General features: G+C 46.2%; 1 protein-coding gene across 6 annotated transcripts in view; it reads left to right on the forward strand.

Moving 5' to 3' along the window:
* Nucleotides 1-3,121: 3,121 nt before the first annotated feature.
* Cflar (CASP8 and FADD like apoptosis regulator) overlaps nt 3,122-27,005 on the forward strand; it is a 64,647-nt gene continuing 40,763 nt past the window's right edge. For 4 of the 6 annotated variants that reach the window (XR_007831473.1, XM_051153858.1, XM_051153856.1 and 1 more), the window contains exons 1-4: nt 3,122-3,252; nt 5,587-5,669; nt 23,142-23,568; nt 25,931-26,036. Coding sequence is in view for 5 of the 6 variants with exons in the window: in XM_051153858.1 (XP_051009815.1) it covers nt 23,273-23,568; nt 25,931-26,036 (402 nt within the window). In the remaining variant the exon portion in view is untranslated. Of the gene's footprint in view, nt 3,253-5,345; nt 5,670-23,141; nt 23,569-25,930; nt 26,037-27,005 lie in introns of those variants that run through there. The other 2 variants (XM_051153859.1, XM_051153857.1) reach the window with 2 other exon arrangements.

The raw sequence follows: 27,005 nt of genomic DNA on the forward strand, positions 1-27,005 counted from the left end.
CTTCACTAAGAATAAGGGAAAGTGAGCTGGGTGTGATGGCACACGCCTTTAATCCCAGCACTCAGGAGGCAGAGGCAGGTGGATCACTGTGAGTTCGAGGCCAGCCTGTTCTACAAAGTGAGTCCAGGACAGCCAAGGCTACACAGAGAAACCTTGTCTCAAAAAAACAAACAAAAATAATGATGATGATGGTAATAATAATAATAATAATAATAATAATAATAATAATAATAATAATAATAATAATAATGGGGAGTGGGTAAAGTTCTACAGCTGGAGCTGAGGTGGTCAGCCATGGCAGTAAGCACATTTACTTGCTGAGACATCTCCTTGCCCCAAACTTGCCTTTTTTTTTCCCTCTTCCCTCACTGCCCCCCCCCCCCCCCCGCCCACCAGAGTATCTCTGTGTAGCCTTGGCTGTCCTGGAACTCACTCTGTAGACCAGGCTGGCCTCAGACTCACAGAGATCTACCAGGCTCTCTCTCCAGAGTGCTGGGATTAAAGGCACGCACCACTACAGCTTGTTTTGTTTTTTTTTTTAGTAAGTCAAATTGTAAGATTTTCTTTTAGATTTAGGAATGAGTCAAAACTGCTAAAGCTCAAGATCTTAAATAAGGTTGGAGGTTGGTCTTAACATCCCGCAACATACAATAGTGACCTGCCTGTTGTAGAACTTATAAAAATATCTAAGAATGTTTTATATTAAATACCTATAATGATTATGGTGATGTTATCTAACCCACTATCACATTCAGTCAAAGACACAGACACCTGTTTTATTTTAGAATAGCCTCATTTTACCTGGGGCTGGGCAGATGTTAGCCCCCTAAACTACCTTCCATAATCTCCCAGCCCCCACCCCATGCCATCTGATTTAATCATTCCTATCTGGGCTATTTTCCATCCATTGCTCATCTGGGCCGCTTCTTCCCATGCGGAACTTTGGAGTTCCTCCTCCTGGCCCTCGTGGCTCTTTTCCATCCCATGGCGATTCTGTTCTTTCTGTTTCCTCTGGTACCTCTCTCCTCCCAAAGTCCTTGTGCCCAACAAAGCCCGAGAGCCTTTGCTCCGCCCCTTCCTTCTTCTCAGGTGTAGGCCTTTTATTGGTCAAACAGGGAGGCAAAGTTATACAGCAATACTTGGGGTATGTGACAGTCTACTCACTCGGAAACAGTAAGAATCTCAGGGGGCAAGTGATTAACAAATCAAAGCCCCAGGCCAGGCCATAGCACCTGCCTGCAAGGTATACTGTGCAACAGAGACATAAATGTTACAGGAGCAACCAACCACTTAGAAAAAAACAAATCATGAGATGCATCTCATATATGACCCTGCTAAGGTGTCCAAGAACCTGAGAGTAGATAGGTCTTGGACCCTAGGGGAAAGCTGACTACTATTATTCTACTAAAAGACCGAAGTCATAAAATGACTCCTAATGACACACTCCTCTACCCGTAGACCAGTGTCTCTCTCAGCCCTCATCAGCTCAGCTTCCTCTTGCAGTAGATGGGACTTAACAGAGGCCCACAGCAGGACAGTGTGTGGAGAGTGAGACGTTTTGGAGTGCTGAGCCCTGAGTGGGACATCTTTACCACAGCCCTTCCCTCAAGACTCAGGGATCTATGCACAAGAGGCTTGTACAAGACAGAGATAGTGGACCGCTCCAAGCAAATTCTTCCAAGACAGGACAGGACTGATACATGTATCAAATCACGGAGGCTTTGACAATATGCACAGGCTTAAAACAGACAAAATCCCAGCACTGGGAAGGGCAAGTGGACCAGAGTCCCACCCCTGACCCAGAAGCCGCCGTGCAATCAATACCTGCTGAGAAAGGGGAACTCAGCTTTCTCCAGGGGAGTGTCACTGTGAATAGCAACTATATTCTAGGTCAGGCCTGATGCTTAGGAGTAATTGACCAACACAAAACAGAATCCGTGTGTGTGTGTGTGTGTGTGTGTGTGTGTGTGTGTGTGTTGTGTGTGTGTGTGGTTTTGCTTTTTTGTTTGTTTGTTTTTTGTTTTTTGTCTTGTTGGCTTTTGTTTGTTTTGATTTTAATTTTTTGGTTTTGCAGTCATGTGGGGGAGAGAGAAAGAACATGAAGTTGGGTGAGTAGCGGTATGTGGGGGATCTGGGAAGAGTTTGGGGAGAGGAAATGATATAATAAAAAATACTATATGAAAAAATTTTAATAAAAATTCATATATAAAAGAAAGAAAAGGGGTAAGATTCTGACATTGTATGAAGATTATCAGACAGTTTGGGTTCTTTAAATCTAAAGAAAGATGATTTATTAGTCAGGGTTTCTTATTTTTGGACAGACTCATATAGCCCAGACTGGCTTTGAACTTGCTAGGTAGCCCAGACTGGCTTTGAATGCCTGATCCTCCAGCCTCTACCTCCCAAGATTTGAGATCAGTCACTAGGTAATTTGCCAGTCAGTAGTCATTATCCCAACCATTTAAAGAAGAGGCTTAAAAAAAAAAAAAAAAAAAAAAAAAAAAAATTAGTGGCAGTAAAGACAGAACTGCAGGAAAAAGAAATAGGCACTAGACCATAGCAAGGGTGCTGGCTACCAGTCCCCTCTCACTGGGGCTACTCCACCACATGAGAAGCACATGTGTTGAGTTCAGAGTGATAGAAATAAAGATATACAGAAAAGCACAAAAAGTAGCAAATATCTTTATTTATTTCTACTGCTAGGATGATGAATTTTTTTTTTTTTTTTTTTTTCCGACACAAGGTTTCTCTATAGCCTTGGCTGTCCTGGACTTGCTTCACCATGCTGGTCTCTAAATCATGGAGATCTGCCTGCCTCTGCCTTCCTGAGTCCTGGGATTACAGGAGTGCGCCACCACCTGTAATAATAATAATTACTACTACTACCTACTACTACTACTATTATTTTGCTTTTTCTGTATTTTAAATAGTTCTATAAATTAAAATAAAAGCGAAATACATATCTAGCCAAAGCCCTTTTATTATCTTTATAAAGTCAAGTAAGGTGCCAGAGAGACCGCTCAGCCGTCATAGCGCTTACTGCTCTTGCAGAGCATGGTAACTCATAGGCATCTGCGCCATTCTCTCAAATCTACCCAAGCTTCCGCGGGCGGGGAGGTCAAAGAATGCTGCCACGTCTGCTAACTGCTTTCAGTTTCTGTGCGTCTCCATCTTGGCCTGCGCAGACCCGAGGTCGCCAGATTGAAGCCTCTGAGATGTAAGCCTCTCAAGCCGCCGCTTAGGACACGACTGGTACGTGACCCTAGGGCGCTGCGCCAGGCCGGGTGGCTAAGTGGCCGGGGCTGCTGCGCCAGGCGCGTTCTGTCCCCCGGGGGCCGCTGCGAGCCTTACCGAGGCGCGCTGGGGAGCCGGAGCCAGGAAAGGGTGTCGAGGACCTCAGCTCCTCCCGGAGCGCCCGCCGCCCGCCTTCCACCACCGCGGGCCTGAGCGCAGCCTCTTCAGGATGGTTCCCAGCAGTGCGCTGCCTGGTGTGTTCAGGCGACGCAACTCCCGGGGAAGGAGCACTCCCTTAAGGACCCTTGAGCCCTCCCGAGCTGTAGAGGGAGCATTCTGAGGACAGGAGGGAGCACCCATAAACCGGGGTGCGGGGGGTACTAGTGCGGAGGGGGGCGTTGAGGGGTAGGGGGGTAGGAGTGGGACGAGGGGGGCATTCCTATGTCCCCGGGTAGGAAACTAAAGATTAACTTTGCTGGCTGAACTACAATAGCCTTTCCCAAACATTGTGTAAACATCCTGAGAATTAGTCATTTTCTTCAGTCGAACTATTTTCCTTTCGAAAAGTTTTTGTTGTTGTTGTTATTTTTTGAGTGTGTGCGTACTCGAGCACGTTTACTCAGTGCTCTGAAGTTTCATTATCAAGAGCACAGTTAAGTGCATCAGCTATTTTCCAAAGTACTTTAGCGTTTATGTTGCCAAATGACAAAAGCTCTTTCCTGGGAGGACAAGCTCCCTTGAACTTCAGCGAAGGAGGAACGCAGTAGAACAAAGGCCACTGGGGAGCTGGAAGTAAATTCAAGGGCTCTAATAAATCCCTTGCTTACAGTTAAAGTTAACCTTCGAAACTTGTTCTTACACTGAGGGGCGGGGCCAGTACCGAGTAGCCTAAGTCAGGCCCTGACAAATCTAAAATCTAAATTCCAAAACCTCTCTAGCAAGAGACTTTAGATAAAAGAACGAGTCGCCTCCCCCTTTTTCTCCGTCTTCCCCTTGGTTTGTAAGTTGTTGTTGTTGTTGTTATTATTATCATATTATTATTTTAAAATGTACATTGATTGGCATCCTTTATTTTTTTTAAGATTTAGTTACTTAATATTTACACAGCATTTTGCCAGAAGAGGGCGCCAGATCTCACTATGTTGTGAGCCACCATGTGGCTGCTGGGAATTGAACTCAGGACCTTCGGATAAACAGCCAGCGCTCTTAACCTCTCTCCAGCCTAGCAAATTATTTTTTATTTTATATTTTGGTTTTCTGAGACAGGGTTTTGAAAGCAGAAACTTCGTCCTAGCATCTCACTTGGCAGCTGGGGTGTGGGGGGGCCTTTGCATAAGCAAACAACTTGACAGACGCTAAGACAAAACAACCGAAGAGGGAGGTTTGCACACGTAGCTAAGCCAGCTGGGGGCGTCTTGAACTTGGGTCCCCAAAATAGAGTTGAGCAGTTTTCCATGGGATTGTCCATCAAGTCCAAATTCTAGTTAAACCTGAAATGGCCTTAGCAAGGATTCAGGATGTAGGAACTTTTGTACTGTCTTGCCCTGTCAAACCACCAGCGCCCAGCTGTAAGTGAACTCTCAATGTCTTCTTTACAGGAACTTTCTTTCGGGTCAACAATTCTTTTTACTTGTAGCTTTTGTGTTGAGTGACCTCGTAATAACGGGCTTTTCTTTTTTCACTGGGTCTTCCTATGTAGGTCAGGATGGCCTGCAATTCGTGATCTTCTTTCCTCAACAACCCCCAACCCCCTCCGCCACCCTCCCATCGCCCGCCATAAAGTGCTGGGCGTGCGCCGCCACACTAAGCTTAAACGGCTTTTTCTAAGAGTTTTATGTTGTACATTGTTTTTAATGACATTTGCTTCTTTAGCACGTCTCCACTTGCGGGTAACCAACCTAACCAGTTACCCAGCTTCTGAGAATCGGGAAGTGCGGGGGTGGAGGTGGGGGTGGGGGTGGCCTCTTCCTTCCTCCAGGGAAGTGGGCGTGGCCGGCAGGGGGAGGGGCGGCGGGGGACATGGGTGGGATTCCGAGCCTGGGCTGGTCTGTTTACGCCAGCGGAGCCGTCAGTTGGTCCGGCCTCTGGCTTCCTATGTTTTTCCAATAGGGTACTGGAATCCAGCCATGGCCTTGACTCAGTCTTGGTGGTCTGGGGGCCATTTGCATCTTCTTGGAGCCCTTCTCTTTGGTCACACTCTGGGGGGGCACCTGTCACTGGAAGAGTACTCTGGCGATGCCCTTTGCGCTGAGGGTACCAGCGTACCTCATTATTGAACCTGTTGGGTTGGGCGGAACCTGGCTAGCAGCCTACCGGAGAGGCCGCCCTCCTCATGTTTTGTGTTCTTTTTAGCGTCCTGTTCCATCCGGTTTTCTGGAAGTCTCTCGGCGAGGACAGGCAGGCGATAATCTGAGATGGGTCTGCGACCGCCCAGTGTGAGTAAACTGAGAACTACTGTTCTCACTGTTCCCTCAAGGACTCGGCGTGGGGGTGGGGGGCGGGGGGGCGGGGGGGCGGGACTGACCCCTGATTAATGCAGGAGAGGGTTTGTTTAGTATCTTCCACCCTTAGTCCCTTCTGTGTTTGGGGGGACCCACTCACAGCACCTCCAGACCTTGTGGCACATATAAGTTCAAGTCTGGTTCTTTCTTGGAGAGGGCCAAAGACTGATTCAATTAAACTCGTTGCTGGACTCAGATGCCTCCTTGTGAATTCCGTGTAATCCACGTAGTGACCTGCTCCGGATGGAGTGAAGTTCTGGACGTGGTACTTGATTTGTTTTGTTTTATTTTTTATTGTTTGTTTCCATGTCCTCAGTATAGAGACCCCCTGAACAAAGCCCAAGGACGGCCTGCCCTGGGAAGAAGCCCTGCGGGCAAGTGTGAGGGGCAGGCAGTAAGGGCTTGCTGGGCCCAAGGGCCTTATAATACACAAAGCATTGCTTTTCTTAAGTCTGAAGCAAGAAGCGCCTGTGTTGCGAAGCCCTAAGCTGAACCTTCACCTCTGGGAAGACTTAACACCTACCTACTGAACGCTCTCCACCTTTAACAAGCTGGGGTGTAGCTCTCTTGCCCCTTACCAATGGTTTCACCTCGTACTTTGCATTGCATTTTAATATCCAAAGCCTTTCAGGCAAGTTGTAAGTAAAATAAGTGAAATGTATCTGGGTTTAGTACTTGCGAAGTAAACACCCCCAGCCCCACCCCACTTCCACGAGGCCGGTTCCTAGAGGCGCCAACGTTTGAAGGCTCCAGTTTCACACTCTGGTGTGCTCCAATACAGTTTTTTGGTTGCCCTTTTTAAAAAAATTGTGTATTTTGCCTCCCCCTGGCCCTCCCCGCCTGTTTGTGTGTGATGTTCTTTCTCCAAACTGTCTTTCAGAGCTGATGTGTGTCATGTTGCTGTTTTTGCTTCCTACCCTAAGTCCTCTCTGGTTTCCCATCTCATGCAATGGCCGTTTCGTTATTGAGGATGTGAACCACTGCCATTTGTTTCATTGGCCCTGACTTTTTTTTTTTTTTTTTCCTTTTCCCTTCCTCCTCTTCAGTTCTTAGCTTTGGGAAAAAAATTTCTTATTTTGTGTCACATTTGAAAGAAAAAGACTCTGTGTGTGTGTGTGTGTGTGTGTGTGTGTGTGTGTGTCTGTGTCTGTGTCTGTGTCTCCTTGGATCTTTTCTTTGCAGGTAAAATTCCACCCTTGTGCTTTGTACCTACCTCACTCTGGATCTGCGCTCATTTCATGATCTGGACTCATAGCCACTTTTTCTTTGGCTATTTAATGCCAGGAAACAACAGCAACAGCAACTCTTAGCCCCCTTATTCTACTCTTTCTGGGTTTTCTTTGGTTGTCCCCATTGAGAGAACTGAGTCCTACCAACCTGATCTCAGATTCACCACATACTCAAGACCGTGTCTTCTTTAGTTGAAGGAAATACAGCATTTTTTTTTTTTTTTTTAAGACAGCATTTCACTATAGCCCATGCTGGCCTTCAACTTACCATGTAGCACAGGTTGACCTTAGTTCTCCAAATGCTCCTCCCTCGTTTCCCAAGTGCTAAGGTTACCGCACCCAAGCTCCGTCACTGGTTTTGATCTATAGCTAATACTCAAGTCTTTCAGGGTAATTGAAAATACCCACTGCTCTCGCTACTTCCAAGGTTTAGTGTGTTTCTAAGTAAATGACTTCTATCAATGATCTTATTTCAAAAGTGGGAACCAGAGCATCGTCGTGTACCTGGGAAATGCTCCAGGTTTTTAAAAACTCCCTTTGCTGGGGGCTGGAGAGATGGCTCAGCAGTTAAAAGCACTGACTGCTCTTCCAGAGGACGCGGGTTCAATTCCCAGCACCCACATGGCAGCTCTGTGACTCCTGTTCCAGAGGATCCAACAGCCTCAGACATACATACAGTCAAATATCAATGTACATAAAATAAAAATAAATAAATATTTTTTAAAATCCCCTTTGCCTTATACATCTGTGGTCTTTATATATAAATATAAAGATATAAAATGTGTATTTTATATATCTTTTTATAAGATATATAAAATATAGATTTTAAGATATAAATACATAATTTTTTTTTCTTTTAGCTTTAGTTTTTGTTTTTGTTTGAGATTGAGTCTACTGGAGCTTGGGGCAGCCTTAAACTCCTGCCTCCACTTTACTGGTAGAGTCGCAGGTGTGCACTGCCATATTTAACTGAAAAGTTTTTAAAGTCAGATCTCTTGCTCACAGGCCTCTAGGTGTTAGGAGAGGGAACCCATCAAAGCCCTGAAGGGTCACCAAAATGAAAATGGGTATGTAAATCTTCCTCTCCTGGCTGAAAATCCCCCCCCTATCCAACCCCTCCTTTTAATTAGGAAAAACAAAAGTAGCTGGGTATGGTGTCAAATGCCTTTAGTCCCAGCTCTTGGGGAGAGGCAGAGAGGCAGAGGCAGGCGGCTCTCTGTGGGTTCAAGGCCAGCCTGGTCTATAAAGCAAGTCCAGGACAGCCAGGGCAACAGAGAAACCCTGTCTTGAACACACACACACACACACACCCACCCCCCGCCACCAAAAAAAAAGAATGAAAAGAAAAACAAAAGTAAAAAAAAGTGTGCAGAACCACGGCTGGGTGACTACCGAAACTTTAACAAGAGTTTTACGCCTGATTTATGCCTTGCTTTAACCCCAGGGCCATGCTATTTTAATCTGACAGGTAGTTAAAGCTGTGCTAAAAGGCCTGGGGAACCTATTAAAATGTTGTGGTGGGAACAGGGGAGTTAATATATATAACACAATGCTGTACCCTGGAGAAATGATGAAATTACTCCCTGCCTAGGCTCTCTATAAACAAGCTAGCCACCATGCAGCGTAAATGTAGACTAAGTTACTCTTTAGCCATGGTTGTTGTTTTCGGGAATGTCAGAGAATCTTAAAGAACCAGATAGGTGAGAACTCAGGGCAGATAAGCAGGTACCAAGGTTGATCAGTTGAAGCAGATGGGTAGTTTTTATTTTATTTTTTTCTAATATTTTTGTCCATTTTAGAGTTTGTAGGCATAAAGTTATTGTGTAATTCAAATGCTGATTTCTGTACTACCCCCCCCCCCACCCCATATCTGAGAACTCTCCTGTCTCAGTATTGTGTAAACTCTGCTCCCCAGTTGTCTCCTGGTATGCCAATAAAGTGGCTTACAGCCATTTGCTTAGCAGGGGAGAGAATAGGGCTGGACTTCCTGCTAGCAAGGGGAGGAGTTAGAGGAGGAAGTAGGAGGATTGAAACACCAGAAGAGGTGCAGGTGCTGTCAGGAGAGGGCCTGGAGCCAGGAAAAGCTACAAAGTGCAAGTATCTCTGGGATGTATGCTGGGAGGAAAACAGACTATCCTAGAGGGTTAAGTATAGAGTAATAACTGCTCAGTTACTGTGTTGTGAAGCTATCATCATCATCACCATTATTATTATTTTGCTTTTTCAAGACAGGGTTTCTCTGTGTAGCCCTGGCATTCCTAGACTCACTTTGTAGACCAGGCTGGCCTTGAACTCACAGCGGTCCGCTTCCTCTGCCTCCTGAGTGCTGGGATTAAAGGTGTGCACCACCACGCCCAGCTGTGAAGCTTATTAAACAAATATAAAAGGGTCTCAATTACCATGTGTGATAGGTTAAGAGAGAAACAGAGAAACAAACACAATTTTATAAAAATAGCATTAACAAAAGTTTTTGTTGTTGTTGTTTGCTTTGTTTTTTAACTTGTGGAGGAAAATGTTTATTTCACTCACAGGTCCATCAAAAGCAGTGAGGGCAGAAGCTGATGCGGGGACCATGGAGGAATGCTGTTCCCAACCTTGCTCCAGAGGTCCTTAAAACAAAGAGAACCTTTGCGGGGTGTAATCCCAGCACTCGGGAGTCAGAGGCAGGCAGATCTCTATGAGTTTGAGGACAGCCTGGTCTACAAAGCGAGTCCAGGACAGCCAAGGCTACACAGATTAACCCTGTGTCAGAAAACCAAACTAAAAAACAAAAACAAGAAAACTGAACATTTTTTAATTAGAAAAAAAATTCTATATTGGAGGAAACTTTAGAAGCTTTCTATCTTCATCATATGTATGACTTTAGTTTTTGAACTGATCTGTCTCCTGAAAAGCCAATCTAGAGCATCTCTTGTGTAACTGACCAAATATATTTACCTGGCTGAAATTTTAATTTAAGCCAAGCCAAGCTTCAGATTTACTAAACACTGAGCTATATTCTCTTAGACACTTAAGGTTCTTTCTTGGTTTACCTTTGTTTTATGTTATTTATTTGTTTTCTTTTCCAGACACGGCTTCTCTGTGTAGCCCTGGCTGTCCTAGAACACTCTCGATAGACCAGGCTGGCCTCGAACTCACAGAGATCTACCTGCCTCTGCCTCCCTAGTGCTGGAACCAAAGGCGTGTACCACTGCCTCTCAGCATTTGTTTTATTTTTCCAAAGACAGTATCAGCATATAGCCCAGCCCAGCCTGGTCCTGAATTTACTACTGTTCTTCTGCCTGAGCCTTGTAAGGGCTGGGTTTATATGTGTATATTACCAGACTTTGAGAAAGAATGTGGTTCTTCCTGACGTATGTGACGTGAAAATATATACCCTGTTGTGCTGTGATCCACGTCACATGGTTTAGATACCTACGGCAACAACCGTAACAAAAGGCAAGGCCCAGCCATCTTTTCATTATACAACTTAGAAATGAGATATGGTCTCCGAATTCAGTGTTTTACCAAAGCAATTAAAATTTGAATTCTTGCTTAAACCCAAGCAGTTTGGCCTTTTTTTTTTTTTTTTTTCTGCCAAGGAAATTGCAGCTTTGTAAGTTATGAATGCAGCAAATCTTTGTCCTGTGGCTTTCCCCAGCGAAGTGAGAGTGAATACTGCAACAGTTCATGGGTGATTATATTTTAATTGACACCATTGCATACAAGATAGTACTTCCGAGGATATTAAACTGCTTACCCTATTTGGGGAAATTACTTTAAATTTTCAGCACCTTCTGCGGGGCATTGTGGCGCCCACCCTTAATTCCCACACTTGAAGGCAGAGGCAGGCAGCTCTCTGTGAGTTTGAGGCAAGCCTGGTCTACGTAATGAATTTCAGGACAGTCAGGGCTATGTAGAGAGACCCTGTCTCAAAAAGCAATAACAAAACAAAATTTTGACACTCTTGAATCTTTCCTGGAACTAACCCACACATAGTAAGCTGGGTTTGAAGCCAGCCTGCTCTCCAAAGTGAGTCCAGAACAGCCAAGGCTATCCAGAGAAACCCTGTCTCAAAAAACAAACACATACAAAAAATAATAAAATAAAAAATAGAAAGTTGGGTTTGAGATAGGCTGAATGAAGACTCTGACATATAAATTTAAGAGTTGTAGAAACAAGGGAGCTGGAGAGATGGCTCAGTTGTTAAGAGTGCTGCCTGCTCTTCCAAGGTCCTGAGTTCAATTCCCAGCACCCACATGGTGGTTCACAACCATCTGTAATGTGATCTAATGCCCTCTTCTGGCCTGCAGGTGTACATGCAGGCAGAACACTGTATACATAATAATAAATAAAGCTTTAAAAAAAAATGACAGCTAATCCAAAATACAGAGGGGACATCTTGTTTTAAAATGTGCTAAGAATGAGTTGACCTTTTTATTGAGAGGCTAGAGAATATTGGTGAGTTTGGCAGGAGACACTGTCTTCCCATTTAAGGCGAGGTCCTACTGTCTCCCAGGAGGTTCCCCTAGGATCAAACCCAACCTCCTACAGTCATACTGTAAACCCCACCAAGCAGCCCTGTTGTCACTTCATTCAATGTAGAGCAACCTCAAGCTCTATGTCCAGGTTTCAAGTGTGATGTCAGCACGCTGCCAATTCCATCAAAGGGACAAATGACAATACATGCGTGCGTTACCTGCTGCAACGGTGTAGTAGTCATGGGTCATCTGCTCAAGACCTCTGAGGCCTGAGCCTGGCAGGCCTGCCACACACAGCCAACTAAAGGCGAGAGCCTATCGGCCATCGTGGGCTAACTCCAGGCATAGCACAAGCTAAATGCTGGAAAGACAGTACAGACTGCGTTGAAGCAAGGCAAGATGATCCAGTTTGGGCACCAGGAGAAGCTATGGAAGAGAGCTTGAAAGATACAGAATTTCAACGTGATACTGAGGGGCAGGGGAGCTTTCTGAGTGAAAGAGGTAGGAAAAAAAATATTGGGGGAACACGGGAGGTATTTGGAATTGGATTGTGGGTAATACCGAGTAGTGGAAAGGCATTCTTGGTGTGTGGGCTATATAGGAAACGTCTGTCCCAGCAAAACATTTAACTTTGGCCACTATGGAGCAGACCACTTCAGCAGTTAGGTTGTTTCATGGCTCCTGGTGACTGCGTGTTTCTGGATCCAGCTGGAAGGTGTGCCTGTTCTTCAGGTACTGGGATTCTAGGTATGTGCTGCCATGCCTGCCTCCAACCTCTTCTCAAGGTCCCTGTGTATGTGTGTGTGGTACTGGGGACTGAATTAGGGGCCTTGTACACTCTGAGCGAATGCTCTACTGCCAGGTTGTGTCCCCAACTCTGTTTCTACTCTGAGATGGTTTCACTAAGTTGCCCAGACTGGTCTTGAACTCACAGGGTCCAGTCAGGTCTTGAGCCTTCAATTCTCCTGCCTCAACTTCCTGAGTATCCGGGGTTACAGGCGTGGGCCACTGTGCCTGGCTTCACCAAATGATTTTTAGTGCATCCTTTGTCACCAATAACAACCATGGCTAGTAACATTCTAGATGAGCACGTATTTATTATTTCACCCCAACCAATGGTTCCAGACTGTTTCTAGTGCATGTCCAAGGCACCACAAACCAGGAGCCACAAGATGATGGTTGCACATCCTCCTCTGACTAAATTGACAAGGGGTGGACGTTGGCATTTGAGGTAGGCCTTCCGTTTAAAATGCCCACAGCTTGGGGAGGAACGGGTAAGCTGATTGTATTGGCTCTTCTACTTGTCACCGTCTGTGGGTCCTGTGCACAAATGGAGAGGAAAGAGGGGCACTGTGACATTCCAGGTAGGTGCACAGAGCTCTGTCAGGTGGCCACGTTGTGTTCTGTCTAGGATCTTGCAATGCGTCCGTTAGGCTTTTGGAAACTTCTGGGTGACTTAGGTACTTCATGTACGTATCTCACTATGGCTTCTTGGGTGCTGGCAAGTACCAAGATGGCATGCTGCTTTCTGCCTCTGGCAAGATAACATGTGACGGCCCAAGTTGTATGTTTGCTGGCACATTACGGTCGTGTCACGCTGCCTTCATGGCAGTGACTTGGCTGTCAGTGCTATGCTCTGTCCTTGCTTCAGGTAGAAGGCAGGGCAAAGAACAGATGAATTGTGACCTAAGGAAGCCAGCTAGTCATACTGGCTGCTGTGTAGCTGATGGAAATTTTGTATATATTTTTAAAAGAATTAAAAAAAAAAAAGATTTATTTATTATTTATATAGTAGTCTACATGTACAGCTGCAAGCCAGAAGAGGGCATCAGGTTACATTGCAGATGGTTGTGAGCCACCATATGGTTGCTGGAAATTGAACTCAGGACCTCTGGAAGAGCAGTCAGTGCTTTTATCTGCTGAGCCATCTCTCCAGCCCCCACGTTTTGTATTTTGAACACGAGATGATAAGGAGGCACTTGACATTCAGTGAAATCCTTGGAGGCATCTGACCAAAGTTGCCACACTTTACTGTCACCTGTTCCAGCTAATGCTGGATACCGGAGGGGCACGTGGAGGGACTGGCTGGAAGTTTGTCCAGGGCAGGCTGATCCAGTGGACTTAGTGACCACGCCTCGGGGAGCCCTTCCAGGAAAACCTTACGAAGTTAGGGGTGGTTCAGCAGAGCGTGCAAGTTAAGGGTTTTGCTGTGTATGTAGATGGGTGGAAAAGTATAACCACGGTTGACAGCTTGTTAGGTTTAATTAAGGCCAAATGCACAGTGTGTATATTGATGAGGGCAGACACCAGACCGTGATTGGCTTTGTGCGGACAATCCTGGGGTCCGTCGTGGGAGGAGAGCTGTCACTGAAGGGTTCGAACGAGGAGAACTTCAAGTTCGTTTTGGTTAAATATAGATGTGCTTAAAGTGAGAGGCCAGGGGATGGGTTGAGTCATTTAGGGAGCAGGCGCAAGAGGGTCCTGGGAGGGGTAGGGGGAAATGGTGGAGTGACGTCAGAGAAGGGAAGGAGGGCTTTAAGGAGAAATTAGCAGTATCTGGCGGGGTGGAGCAGGTTCAGGAAGACTTTTTATTCAAATATTCTGGTGTACATTTAAAGTACAGAAGCTGCTAAGATCGTTACAGGTTAAAATGCCTGTTCAGTAGGACTGATGGGCAGGGCCATCATTCCCCCTCTGTGGGAAGAGTGTTCTAAGTCTACTCATTAGCGGAAATCCTAAACACTACACACTCTCAGCAAAAAATTCCAGCACGAAACACTTTAGAGCAAAAAATCCTGACAACAATTAACTACAGTTCTCAGGGAATCGCTCAGCTCTTCACTTACTCAGCCTGTTTGTCACTTTGTATCCTTTGACCTAATCTCTCCCACTTCTTGTCTCACCATGGTCTTCGGTTTATTCCCCGCCTCCATATATGTGACCTTTAAAGAAAAAAAAAAAAAAAAAGGATTCTACATATAAATGAGACCATGCAAAATTTTTCCTATGCTTTTCTTATCTTATTTCACATAATTTCCTCTCATTTCATCTATGTGGCAAACGGCAGAATCTTCTCTCTCTCTCTCTCTCTCTCTCTCTCTCTCTCTCTCTCTCTCTCTCTCTCTGGTTTTTCAAGACAGGAGTCTCTGCATAGCCTTGGCTGTCTTGGACTCACTTTGTAGACCAGGCTGGCCTCAAACTCACAGAGATCCACCTGCCTCTGCCTCCTGAGTGCTGGGATTAAAGGCGTGCACCACCACACCCAGCAGAATCTTCTCTTTTTGAGGCTGACTAATATTCAGTGGTATATATGAGAGAGGTATTATAAGTTTATCTCATCCTTTGATACCTAAGCTGTTTCTTTCTATATCTTGATTTTTAAAATATGGATGCAGTGCAATGGGATTGCTGGTCCCTTCTGAAATTTTTTTAAAAACTTATTTTATGTATATTAGTATTTTGCCTGCATGTGCCTCTGTACACCACATGCATGCCTTGTGACCAGGAGGCCAGAAAAGGATGTCAGGTCCCCTGGAACCAGACTTACCTTGTAGGTGCTGGGAAACTGAACCTAAGCCCCTGGATGGGAGTTAGGAGCTCACAGAGGCCTGGACAAGAGAAGAGCAGTGCTGCCAAGACTGCGTAGGGTGAGGCAACCGTGGCTCTTCACTTTGTAACACCATTTGTAGGAGAGTATTTAAAATCCAGTAATCAAGGTGAATAATATTCAGTGCAACTCTAAAAGATAACACAAACACCCAAGTCTATGATAAACAGATTATTAGAATGTTGCATAAGAAAACCAGCCTGGGCATCATCAGCTTTTCCTTGTGTTCTAGACACCAGTGGGAGTCAGTGCTGAGTGGTACTGGGATGGGGGTCCAGGTGAAATCATGTCACCCAGGGGGTCAGAGTGGGAGAAACTGAACGCTGAGTGCAGCTTATTCCTTCATGGGGCCCCAGCCCTGTGTGAAAGGAGACAAAGTGAAGGGATTCTTGGTCTAGGGGACTCAGGCTCGGGGGTTTGGTGGTGGTCACTGTTTAAGATGGAAGAGCCTTGGCTGTGTGTATGAGGAAAGCGTGACCATGGCTGGGGAGGTGTGAGGGGTGGAGCCTTCTCCTGGGGATGTGAAGTGAGGTTAACCAGAATCCTGTGTAACAGACTGCCTAGCGGATGCCCAAACCCAGGAGTGGTGTTGCCAACTTTGTGTGTGTGTGTGTGTGTGTGTGTGTGTGTGTGTGTGTGTGTGTGTGTGTGTGTGTTAAGGTGCATTTATGGAGGTCAGGAAAACCAAAGTGTGTCAGTTCCCAGTTCCCAGTTCCCAGACGGGAGCAGGTCCTGAGGCTCGGACTCAGGTTCTCAGCTTGGTGGCAGGCACCTTTGCCAACTGAACCCTCTTCACCCCCAACCCCGGTGTGTGTTACTCACATAACATATACATTAACCTCTGGCTTCTCAGAGAAGAATTGTTCTTCCAAGTGTCTGTTCAAACTCTTCACAAACTGTGTATTTTAATTAGCTCACAAAAAGCGTAGGTTCCCACACTCTCTCCTCATACTTCTTAGTTTCGGTTGACCCTCTCCTCTCCCCTTCATGTTTTTGCTACTCTAGGGGTGAGTGGAAGAGACTCAGCATCTGAGTGTGGGGTGCAAGGTGACCAGCCATTCTGGTTACCCCAGAACAGAAGACTTGCTGTGATACAGGAATTTTGGCCCTGAAGCTAAGAAGTTATGGGTATGCCTGGCTTGTGTGCCTGCCTGAGGTGTTGTAGGGTCGGGTGGCAGGAATTTAATTTAAGATTCTGGTCAGAGAATTGGGTTTCAGGTCCAGTACAGAGAAGAGGAAGTGAGGCCAGGCTGTGGTGGCGCATACCTTTAATCCCAGCACCGGGGAGGCGGAGGCAGGAGGATCTGAGTTCGAGGCCAGGCTCGTCTACAGAGTGAGTTCCAGGACAGCCAAGGGCTACACAGAGAAACGCTGTCTTGAGATTGGGAAGAAAGGATGTGAGATCATCTCCCAGTAGTGTCATATGTGACTCACTCATTCGTTCCATGCATTCCGAGTGCCAGCTCTGAGTCAGACACTGATGTCTAAACAGAGTGGCCACCAAGTCACCTCTGCCCCAGTCTAGACAAGGAGGCCCGTGGAGCCTAGGGCCTTTTGCCAGACACTCACCCTAGAACCTCTTTCTTTGGCCCTCTCAGAGGTTTTGGAAATACTGATAGCAAGTGTATTCCTATGGGGATGGCCGCAGTGATTTGCTCTCTAGACCTGTCTCCTTTTCTGAGCCTGTGTTGCTTTTTTAAGCAGTGACTGCCATGGCCTTGTGACTTCCTCCAGAAATGAAACTGAGACTGGTTTTAGGTTTTTTTGGTGCCCTCGTTGGCAAGGTTAAAGGCAATGTCTACCAAATGGGAAAATGTGTAGGTGTGGAAAAGGAGACCGTGAGTGAGAGTTTCATCAGAAGAAAAGGGGGGAAATTCCTTTAGAATCTAGGAAAGGCCCAGATGCCAGTTCTGTCTGCCTCCAGAGGCTGTGCTGTTTGAAACAGAAGGACAGAGTTAAGTGGTGAGATTGGGTACTTGAACAGCCGGGAGGAATATGAGCATGGCTCCCCCGTGCCTCCTTCAGGAGTGAGGAGAGAGAGACTGCAGAGGAGGTAAGTGGAATCCTGGATGGAGTCCACAGAGTTGGCCTTGGCTACTGATGACCATGGCCTGAGTCCTTTTATTGAGCTTAAAAGACTGTGGTCTGGAATGTGGGTCCATCGCTAGAGTGCACAAGGCCTGGCCTCACTCACTAGCACTGCTGAAAACTAGGTTTGGTGCTGGGCCCAGCGCTAGGGAGGCATGGGTGGGCAGACCTCTGAGAGTTCGAAGCCAGCCTGTGTACATGGTGAAATCCAGGACAGAGCTACATAGCGAAGGCAGCAAAACAAACAAAACCCCAGGGGTGGTAGCATGACCCCGTGATCCCAGCACTCAGGAGGATCAAGGATATCTCTGACAAAATAGCACGTTCAAGGCCAGCCTGGGCTACATAAGGCTCTTGTTTCAAAAGAAACAAAACAAAACAAAACACCCTCTTAGTTACCATAACATCCACGGTATCATGGAACGGGTCAGTAAATTCTGACCTGTCCTAGTGGATAACTTTGGGAAGTCTTTAGGGCTTCTAAGGTCCATCCAGCTACATACGTAGAAAGGACATCCTGGAAGTTTTTCCATGGTGCCCACTTTTTATACCCATTTTTCTTTTCTATAGAACTTGTACCTGGTAAAGGCTCAGTACAGAAGGGACAGAAACAAACATTTTAGTTCCTAAACTTCCGGATTCCTGTTGTGACTTATTAGTGTGTTTTCTAACGTCATCACACCATGCTCAGAGACGGCTGTGAGGTACACGGATCCTCACTTCTCCCAGGCTTTGCACTCGGTGGTGCTGCACGCTTGTGGCCCCGGTGCTTAGGAGACAGAGACCAGGGGACAGCCGGGCTCACGGGCCATCCAGCCTGGCCTAGTCTGAGAATTCCAGTGAGAAACTATCTATGCCTCTAAAACAAAAAAAATCAAGGTGGATGATGCCTGAGTAATGACACCTGAGCCTCCACACACATGCACACAGACATGTGTACCTGTGCACATGTGCACACACACATGCATACACATGCTCACATAGGCATGTATACCTGTATACACACACACACACACACACATACACACAAACACACGGATATCTCATGGTATATATCTTCAACTATCTGCCTAACTCTAACGAAGTTCCCTGATTTCTCTCTTACATGTCTTATTACTAAATGTGAGGTGCTGTTGCTATTTCAAGTGGAATCTTTGAAATTTACATGTTTCCTGTTTGTTGCTAGCGCATAGACTTTTTATAGTTGACTTGTTTTTATTTATCGTAGATTTCGGAACTTTGACTTCTCCTTAAGCTGGCATTTTGTTTGTCAGTGTGACTTTTCTACACGGGAACTCTTCTTGTCCGTGAATGACCACAGTTACTTGTTTGATTGTGCTCTATATTTTTTATTGTTTTACTATCTTGGCGTTGCCCTTCAGTAAACTGCTGACTGTAATGTTTATATTCAGGCTGGAGCCTGCATCTTAAGGGCTGCTTCTAACATATCATCAGAAGGCAGTGCTCACTGGCTTCCTCCTTCAGAATCACCTTTCTGCTGACTCTAAATTGCTGCCTGGCAAGATAAGTCTTTTACTTTTAATCCACTCGCGGATGTTTTGCAGGAGCTAGTTTTTCATGTGTATGGATGTTTTGCCTGCATGTATGTGTGAGCACTGTGTGCATGCCTGGTACCTGTCGGTGGGGCGGGTGGTCAGAGAATTGGGTCAGGTCCTTCAGATCCCCTGGGACTGGAGTGACAGTTGACTGTGAGCCACCATGTGAGTGCCAGGAATTGAACCCAGGACCTCTAGAAGAGCAGCTAGCACTCTTAACCTCTGAGCCATCTCACTAGCCCCAGGAGGTAGTATTTTTATTATATTGAATCTTCCTACTCATGAATAAAGTATGGCTCTCCATTTATTTGGGTCTTTAGTAATGCCTTTTAAATAATTCAGGTTTTTCCATTAAGGCCTTGCATAGCCTTTGTTTGGATCGCTTTACATCATCTGAGAGATGTGATCATATATGGTAAACTTCAAGTGATTAGCACTGTAGTTTTTAAACTTTTCTTCTTGACTCACTGTAATTTTTCTTAATTTCTTAAAACTATATTTGAACAGGTGTTTCTGTGTTTTATGTTACATTTCTATGCATACTGTAGAGTTTTGGAATTTTTGTTGTTATTATTGTTATTTTTTCAGATTAATCAGCAGCACTTCCTTCTTTTTTCTTCTTTCTTTTTTTCTCCCCCCCAACACTGCCCCCCCCCCCACATAAATGATCTCTCAGTGCCCTGGAATTCTCAGAATAGGCCAGGCTGGATGGCTAGTGAGCCCAGGGGTCCCCTCAGCATTAGGGTCACAAGTGTGCAGCACCACAGAGTGCAAAGCCTGGGAGAAGCGAGGATCAGTATACCTCACACCCATCTCTAGCCATGGTGTGATTAAGTAGGAAATGCTAGTAAGTCACAGAAAGAATCGGTAAGTTTGGAAACTGAAATTTTCGGGTTTTTTGGCCTCTGCTCTGTGTCATGGGGGGTTGGTTGCATCATTCTTGACACCAGGGAGATGGGAGATTGTACAACGTTTAACAGCATCCTTGCCTCTGTCCACCATATCCCAGAGCTACCACTGGGGCATGATGACCAAAAGCATCATCAAATGACCCTTGAGGAGCAAACTTGTCATGCCTAAGGGCTGGTGACTTGGCCTATGGACTGCCCCTTACCTTTTAAAACTCATACAGACCTACAGATACAGGCTCCGAGGACGTGAATTCTGTGTGTTTTGTCTATTGTTGCGATGATTTTAATAATAATAATAATAATAATAATAATAATAATAATAATAATAATAAAAGATTTATTTATTATGTCTACAGTGTTTTGCCTACATGTCACCTACAGGCCAGAAGAGGGCACCAGATCTCATTATAGATGGTTGTGAGCCACCATGTGGTTGCTGGGAATTGAATTTAGGACCTTGGAAGAGTGGCCAATGCTCTTAACCTCTGAGCCATCTCTCCAGCCCTGATAATTTTTAATTTTTAAAAGGTTTATTTATTTTTATTTTATGTGTATGAGTGTTTTGCCTTGCATGTTAGGTATGTGCACCACATGCATGCAGTGCCCAAAGAAGCCAGAAAAGGGCACTAGATTCCTTGGGAATCTGGTGTTATGGAAAGCTGTAAGTTGCTTTGTGAGCACTGGGAAGAAAACCCAGGTGTCTGCAAGAGTAGCAAGTGCCCTTACTATGGAGCTATCTCTGCAACCCAAGGATTGTAGTTTTGAGCCGGGCGTGGTGGCACATGCCCTTAATCCCAGCACTCGAGAGGCAGAGGCAGGCGGATCGCTGTGAGTTCGAGGCCAGCCTGGTCTACAAAGTGAGTCCAGGATGGCCAAGGCTACACAGAGAAACCCTGTCTCGAAAAACCAAAAAAAAAAAAAGAAAAGGATTTTAGTTTTGCTGAGGCTGATGTGGGAGTTGCCATCCAACAGAAGATCAGTGCTTCTTAAGCTGGATATGATGGTGCCGATCTATAACTTCAGCACTCCAGAGCCTGAGACAGGAGGATTGCCATGAGTTTGAAGCTAGTCTGACTTTTTATAATGGGTTTCAGGCTAGTCTGGGCTACACAGCTAGGTCCTGTTTTACAGAAAAAGGAAGAAAAAAATCCTCTGTCTCGTACAGGAAGGGACCTTGGGGGTGGGGGGTAGGGTTGTGTTTGCTTCTGAAAGCCTTGCTGGCTTCTCTAGTCTTATGGAATTTTTTATGATAATTTCTTGTCCTGGGCATAACAAAAAGCCCAGCAAACCAGTGACTGTCTTGTCCCACCTAAACCTCTTAAGCTTCTGTGCCTTTCCCTGTCAAGTGTCTACTGCCCACAGCCACAGAGAGTGGCTGCGCTACACCCCAGCTCAGCCACAGAGAGCGCGGGCCTGCGCTGCACCCCCGCTGCCAGACATGGAGGTTTCTGCCTTGTGGTTTCCTGGCCCTGCTTGGGGATTCTGTATTTTCCTTCTGATATTTTCTCACCCTACCAGATGCTCCCCTGAGTAATTGGGATTTGGCTGCCACATTGCCCCGCCCCCCAGCCGCCCCCCATGAGCACAGAGAGAGACAGCTCAGCTCTTGCCGAGTATTCGTGACTGGCAGAAGGCACCGTGGGCCTGCTAGTGCGAGAAGATGACCACCCCATGCTAGCTCGAAGGCGTTGTTCCGTTTGCGATGAACCGCACACGTTAGATGACTGCCTTTGCAAGCAGAATTAAACTGCTTATTTCTACTACCTTTTCAAGTGTGTCTGCAGAGTTTGGGCACTAGTTCTTGCTCTTACCTTTGATGACCTCATTTTAATTTTCCCTTGTTGTACATGTAAATATTTAGAGGTTAATGTCTAATAATATCCACTAAGAACATGACAGCTTCTAGCGAATAGAGTAAGAAAGGAACGTGGCCTTCTTGTCGCAGACACTGGCAGTTAGGTTAAAGTGCTGTCCTCCTGTGAGAGGCTTACAGGGACATCTGAGACTCATACAGTTAATACTGACACTGTTTTTGCTACATTGAGAGATGATTCTAGCACGTTTTGTTCCTTTAGTTATAAGTAGCCCAATTTAAGTTTGGATTAAATGGGTGTTAAGGTTGGCATAGACACACTAATCTTTGATAAATACTTAACTATCACTGTAGAAAATGCACGAAACCATTATCAACTAAGAGTTGGATTATGTTTCTATTTTTTTTTCCCCCTTTAAGATCAGAGTGGTCTGTCTGTTTGTTTTACTCAGAGACGAGGTCTCATGTATAAGCACTGGCAAGATGGCTCAGTGGGTAAAGGCGCCTGCTGCCAAGTCTGATGACCCAAATCTAATCCCTGGACCCACATAGGAGAGCACCGACTTCTGAGAGCTGTCCTCTGACCCCCACTTGCATGTGGCATGCCCAGAAATCCATTCCCTGCCTACATCCATAATAAACAAGCAAATGGATTTTTTAAATAAATATTTTTATTTAATTTTAAATTTATGCGCATTGGTGTGAAGGTGTCAGATCTTAGAGTTAAGACAGTTGTGAGCTGCCATGTGGGTGCTGGGAATTGAACCCGGGTCCTTTGGAAGAGCAGGCAGTGCTCTTAACCACTGAGCCATCTCTCCAGCCCACAAATGGATTTTTAAAGTCAGAATCAGAAGAATAGACAGTGATAACCGTTGATAGCCCGAAGCTTTGCTCAGTTCTGGTAGAAGAGATTGATGGTGCACAATCATGCCTTGCGCTGGGCATCTCACCAGACCTCACCTAGAGGCGTGGGCCTCCCAAGTCTTCCATCTACTTCCATGGATACCAATGAGAGCCTTGATAGTCATTGATGCTGTGGACTGGTATATAGAAGATTGGGGAACCTGGCTCACTCCTGGGACTCAAGGTTCAAGGACCTAATCACAACCCACAAAGCTCCATGCCCAGCCCTCTGGCAGGTGCTGTGGGCATTCATGATGGGAGCTGTGAGCAAGAGTTTACAGATGTGAGTGAGGGGTGTAAAAGTGGGAGAGCAGCTGGGGAGGGTGAGTGGGGGGGGGGGGAAGGACAGAAACCTCTTCTGTTCACGAGGCCCATTCAAAAAAGGTTCCCTCTGTCAAAACCTACATTTGTTCAGTCTGCCTGGGCAGGGCGAAGGAGAGTGGGCGGGTAACCCCTGTGACAAGTTTCTCAAGTCAGCTGCTTAGTCACTGGACTTTTCTTGCCCCTCCCCGAGGTCTCTCGTGGTAACGCAATCATTAGCTCCCCAGCAGTGATTTCCCCTCACCATACTTGACATTCTCATTAACCCATGTGGGATTTTTTGGACATGACTTTGTCTTCAATTTCATTTCCTTGAATGTCTGGCTTTTCTTCTGTGTCTTTTGACTTTCAGATCAGTCTTTGCTCTGTCTCCTGAGGAGGATCTCTTTCTGTTGACTTAAAAGGAGACTCAAATCTACTCGCTTAGGGAAACCAGTAGGAAAGGAAGAAACTGTGCTTTGAACCTCAGGCATAAGTGTTTTGATAGGAGGATTAAAAAACGTTCTCTCTTACCACAGAGTACCTCTATTGCAAGAACTCAGAAAGAAATGAAGAAAGCCCTCAGAGAGGATGCCGGCTTCTCGAGGCTCACGGAGCCCTGCTGACTACATGGAAGCTGGGTGAGAGCTTGGCTGCTGGGGTTCTGAGCATGGCGCTGTGCCCCGTGTCTGCTGAGGTCATTCACCAGGTGGAGGACTGTCTGGATGACGACGAGAAGGAGACGATGCTCTTCTTATGCAGAGATGTGGCGGAGAACCTGGCTGCACCCAATGTCAGGGACTTCCTGGGCAGCTTAAGCGAGAGAGGCCAGCTCTCCTACGCTGCATTGGCTGAATTGCTCTACAGAGTGAGGCGGTTTGACCTGCTCAAGAGGATTTTGAAGACAGACAAGGCGGCCGTGGAGGCCCACCTGTGCAGAAGCCCACATTTCATTTCTGATTATAGGTAACTAACTAGTCAGCTCTGGCCCAGGGTGCACTGCAGGGAGGGAGGCGGGTGGTCTAGACAGTGAGGGCAGTGAGAAGAGCCTCATCACTTCCTCTTGCCTCTGATCAAGCAACCTGTGATGTGGAACTCTCTGGATTTTGTTTGTTTTGTGGTTTTTGGTTTGGCTTGGTTTGTTTGTTTGGTAGCCTATTACAGCCCAGGCTAGCTTGGAACTTACTATGTAGCCCAGGCTGGACCTTCAACTCAACTTCAATCCTCTTGTCTCAGGTGTGGGATCATAGCTTGTTTGAATTAAAAAAAAAAAAATCATAGTTGTTTAATGGGTAAACAACTGAGTAAAGGACCGTATGAAAGTGGACAGGACAGATGGTGCATGCTTGCCCGAAGGACAGATTGACACAAAAGGAAGAAAGAAGAAATAGCACAGAGCCGCCACTTTCTCTTGCCAGCAGCCCCTGATAATGTGGGAGTTGTACTGCTTTGGAAGTTTCGGTCCTGAGAAAGGAAATACCAAGCCTGAGTAATTTTCCTGTCTTCATAGAACGGTGGCCTTTTCTAAACCTTGCTCCGTCCTTGCCCGTAGCAGGGTGGGTTCCTGTTCCTTCCTCTATTTCTGCCATTCTGGCTCTGAGGAGCCCAAGACGTTTAACGTTCTGGTTAAAGCTGGACCAACTATTGGAGTCCCTTAAGTCCAAAGCCTTGGAGCTCCAATTCCCAACCCCCCTCAGTGCCCACCTTTTCCCCCCCCCTGCCCCCCCCCCCCCCGCCGGCAGGAGTCCCTGGAGGAGCTGAGTTTCCTGAGACGAGCTTCCTGTTCCTCTAGACTGTTAGCTCCCTTGGCTCACTTGGTTGTGTACTGTGTATTTGGACATGGTGTCTATTATGAAAACTTCTGAAGAGGGCTTTGCAAAGTGTTGAGAGCTGGGCTTGGAAGGCTTTGTGTTAAACCTGACATACCGGTTACAACCCGCACAGGCTGAGCCAGTTACTAGCCTTACAAAGTAAAGGACAATATAGCTTTACAGGCTGTACCCTTTGACCCACAGTCCCAGCTACTTGGGAGACTGAGGCAGGAAGATTGTGAGTTCAAAGCCAGCCCGAGTAAAGTTTATAAGGCTCTGTCTGTGAAGGCAGAGCGGGGAGTGGGCATGCCTGAAGCTGGAACTCAGTGGTAAACACTTGCTGAGGTTCTGTAAAGTTCTAGGTTGAATCCCAGCGCCACAAACAGACAATCAGCAAGCTTCACCGGTTTATGCGTGCCTTGTGATAGTGTGCCAAATAGTTTTTTATGTGCTTAGGCTTATCATTACTTTTGATAGGTTTTCGCTTGTCCAACCATCGCCTGATGTCAGTGATCTCACACATTTGGGGGACACTGACCGAGCCTCAGACACTAGGTTTAGGTACAATGGAGTAGGGATGGGGTGTCAGGTCCCCTAGAAGGGGCTGGCAGTTGGGGTGAAGAGATTGACCCACTCTTCCATCTGTTCAGCAGGCTGAACATCATTAGCACAGGCCAGCTGGCCAGCTAAGCTTAGGGTAGAAAAGAACTGAAGATTCACATCCCTCAGACTATGACAGGCTGCCTGGGAAAACAGCCTTCTACACAGTGCCACGAGGTATCCAAGGAGTCCTGATAAATGGGATGGCTGCTCCAGTCACAACAGAGGCGACCGTATCAAGAGGGGCTTTCTAGATTTCTGACCACATTTGTGGTCAGAAGCTCCATGGCGGTTGCCTTTTACTTTTGAAACTTAAATATTGGAGATTTTTTTTTTTTTTTTTTTGCTTTAGAATCTTAAGACTCAAAGTACAGTTCTTAGACCACTGCCACCCAGAGCTTGTCAAACAGCCAGGGCAAGAGTACCCGGGTCTCCTTCCTGTTACTCATTTGTTTCGTTTCGCTATTACTTCTGGGGACCTAGGGGCTTTTTTCAGGGAAGTCTCTATTTTCCCAGGTGTTTTCAGAGCTGGGACTTAGAAAGGGAAGTGCTGTGTCCTAGCGCAAGCAAATGAAGGGCCAGGTGTGGTGCTGCATGCCCGGAACCCCAGGACCCGGGAAGGCAGAGGCAGGTGGGTGGGCGGGCTGAGGCTCATGTGTCTACACAGTGAATGCTAAACTAGTCAGAGCTCCACAGCAAGAGCCCGTCTCTAAAAACCAACCAACCAAACAAACAGAGGAGGGTCAGTTTTCATTTTGAATTTCCTTATAGCCTCTTAGGGGACTATCAAGGCTTCCTGTTTTATAGGATGGGGGCACAGTCCACGGGACAAGAATTACTCTAGCTGTTGCCCTTGGTGAGGCATGGGGTCTTGCCTTCTTGGTTGGGTTTACTAAAGAAACTTTTGTGTCTTGCAGGGTGCTGCTGATGGAGATTGGTGAGAATTTGGATCAATCTGATGTGTCCTCGTTAATTTTCCTCACGAGAGACTACGTAGGCCGAGGCAAGGGGGCCAAGGACAAGGTGGGTTGTCTTTTTTTGTTTGTTTGTTTTTTTGTTTTGGTGCCTGTTCAAGAAAGCCATCAGAAGTAGGGCTTGCTCCTTGTGATGTGAAGACAGGGGAGTGGGCAGCCTGCTGCCAGACATCTGAGGTGTTTTGCATAACATTAGTAGCAGAAAAACTGGTTTTTAACAGAGAAAATAGGTTGGTACAATCTCCTTGTATGGCCTTGGGTGTCTCTTTTAGGCTTAGATTTGGTTCTGGTATCTGCAAAATGCACAGGCCTGGCTTCTGTCAGTTCTCTGATTGACAGCTCTCTTCTGGAGTAGGGCCTTCTGTGTGGAGTAAGAGACCTGTAATGCTTGCGAGTCCACTCTCCTCTTGCTCGTCCACTGCTGTTTTGTTTCCCTCAGCAGCTTGTGGAGGTGGTTTGGTGTGTGTGGTGGGGGAGTAGGTCCTTCTGACTCATCTTCCTGGGAAGTGGCTAGTGTGGGGCGTAGGACTGAAAACGAGCATGACATTCTTAGAGCTGTTTGGGATTGCTGGCAGAGTGGTTCAGTTCCTGCGGACACCACCTGGTTTGCCCAGCCTATGGTGAGCCATGGAAAAACTACATTTCTGGTGGGGACAGTAGGTCTTCCCTGTGGCTCCCTTGTCTCTAAGAATTTCCTCAGATGCCTTCTCGATTATAGGAATATAGGAGAGCACGGTGTTTCCACCTCAAGTGTAGAATGAGGAAGAAAGTGAAAACAAGAGTGTGTGGTGGGGGGTGGTCTCCAGCCAACTCCTGCCATTTATATATGATTAATTATGCTTGTCTCGTAAACTAAGGACAGCAGTTAAGTAACCAAGTGTTAAATGTGAGCAAAATCAAATCCAAAGCAACGGCTGCTGGTGGCCTACGTGGAATGAGAGCACCCTTAGAGTCAGAATGATCTGAGACGCTCAGTGTAAGAACTTGCAAATGGCATTCTTAGCTCCATTTTCCTTTC

This window comes from Acomys russatus, chromosome 12 (assembly GCF_903995435.1).
Source record: "Acomys russatus chromosome 12, mAcoRus1.1, whole genome shotgun sequence".
Taxonomy (NCBI): Eukaryota; Metazoa; Chordata; class Mammalia; order Rodentia; family Muridae; genus Acomys; species Acomys russatus.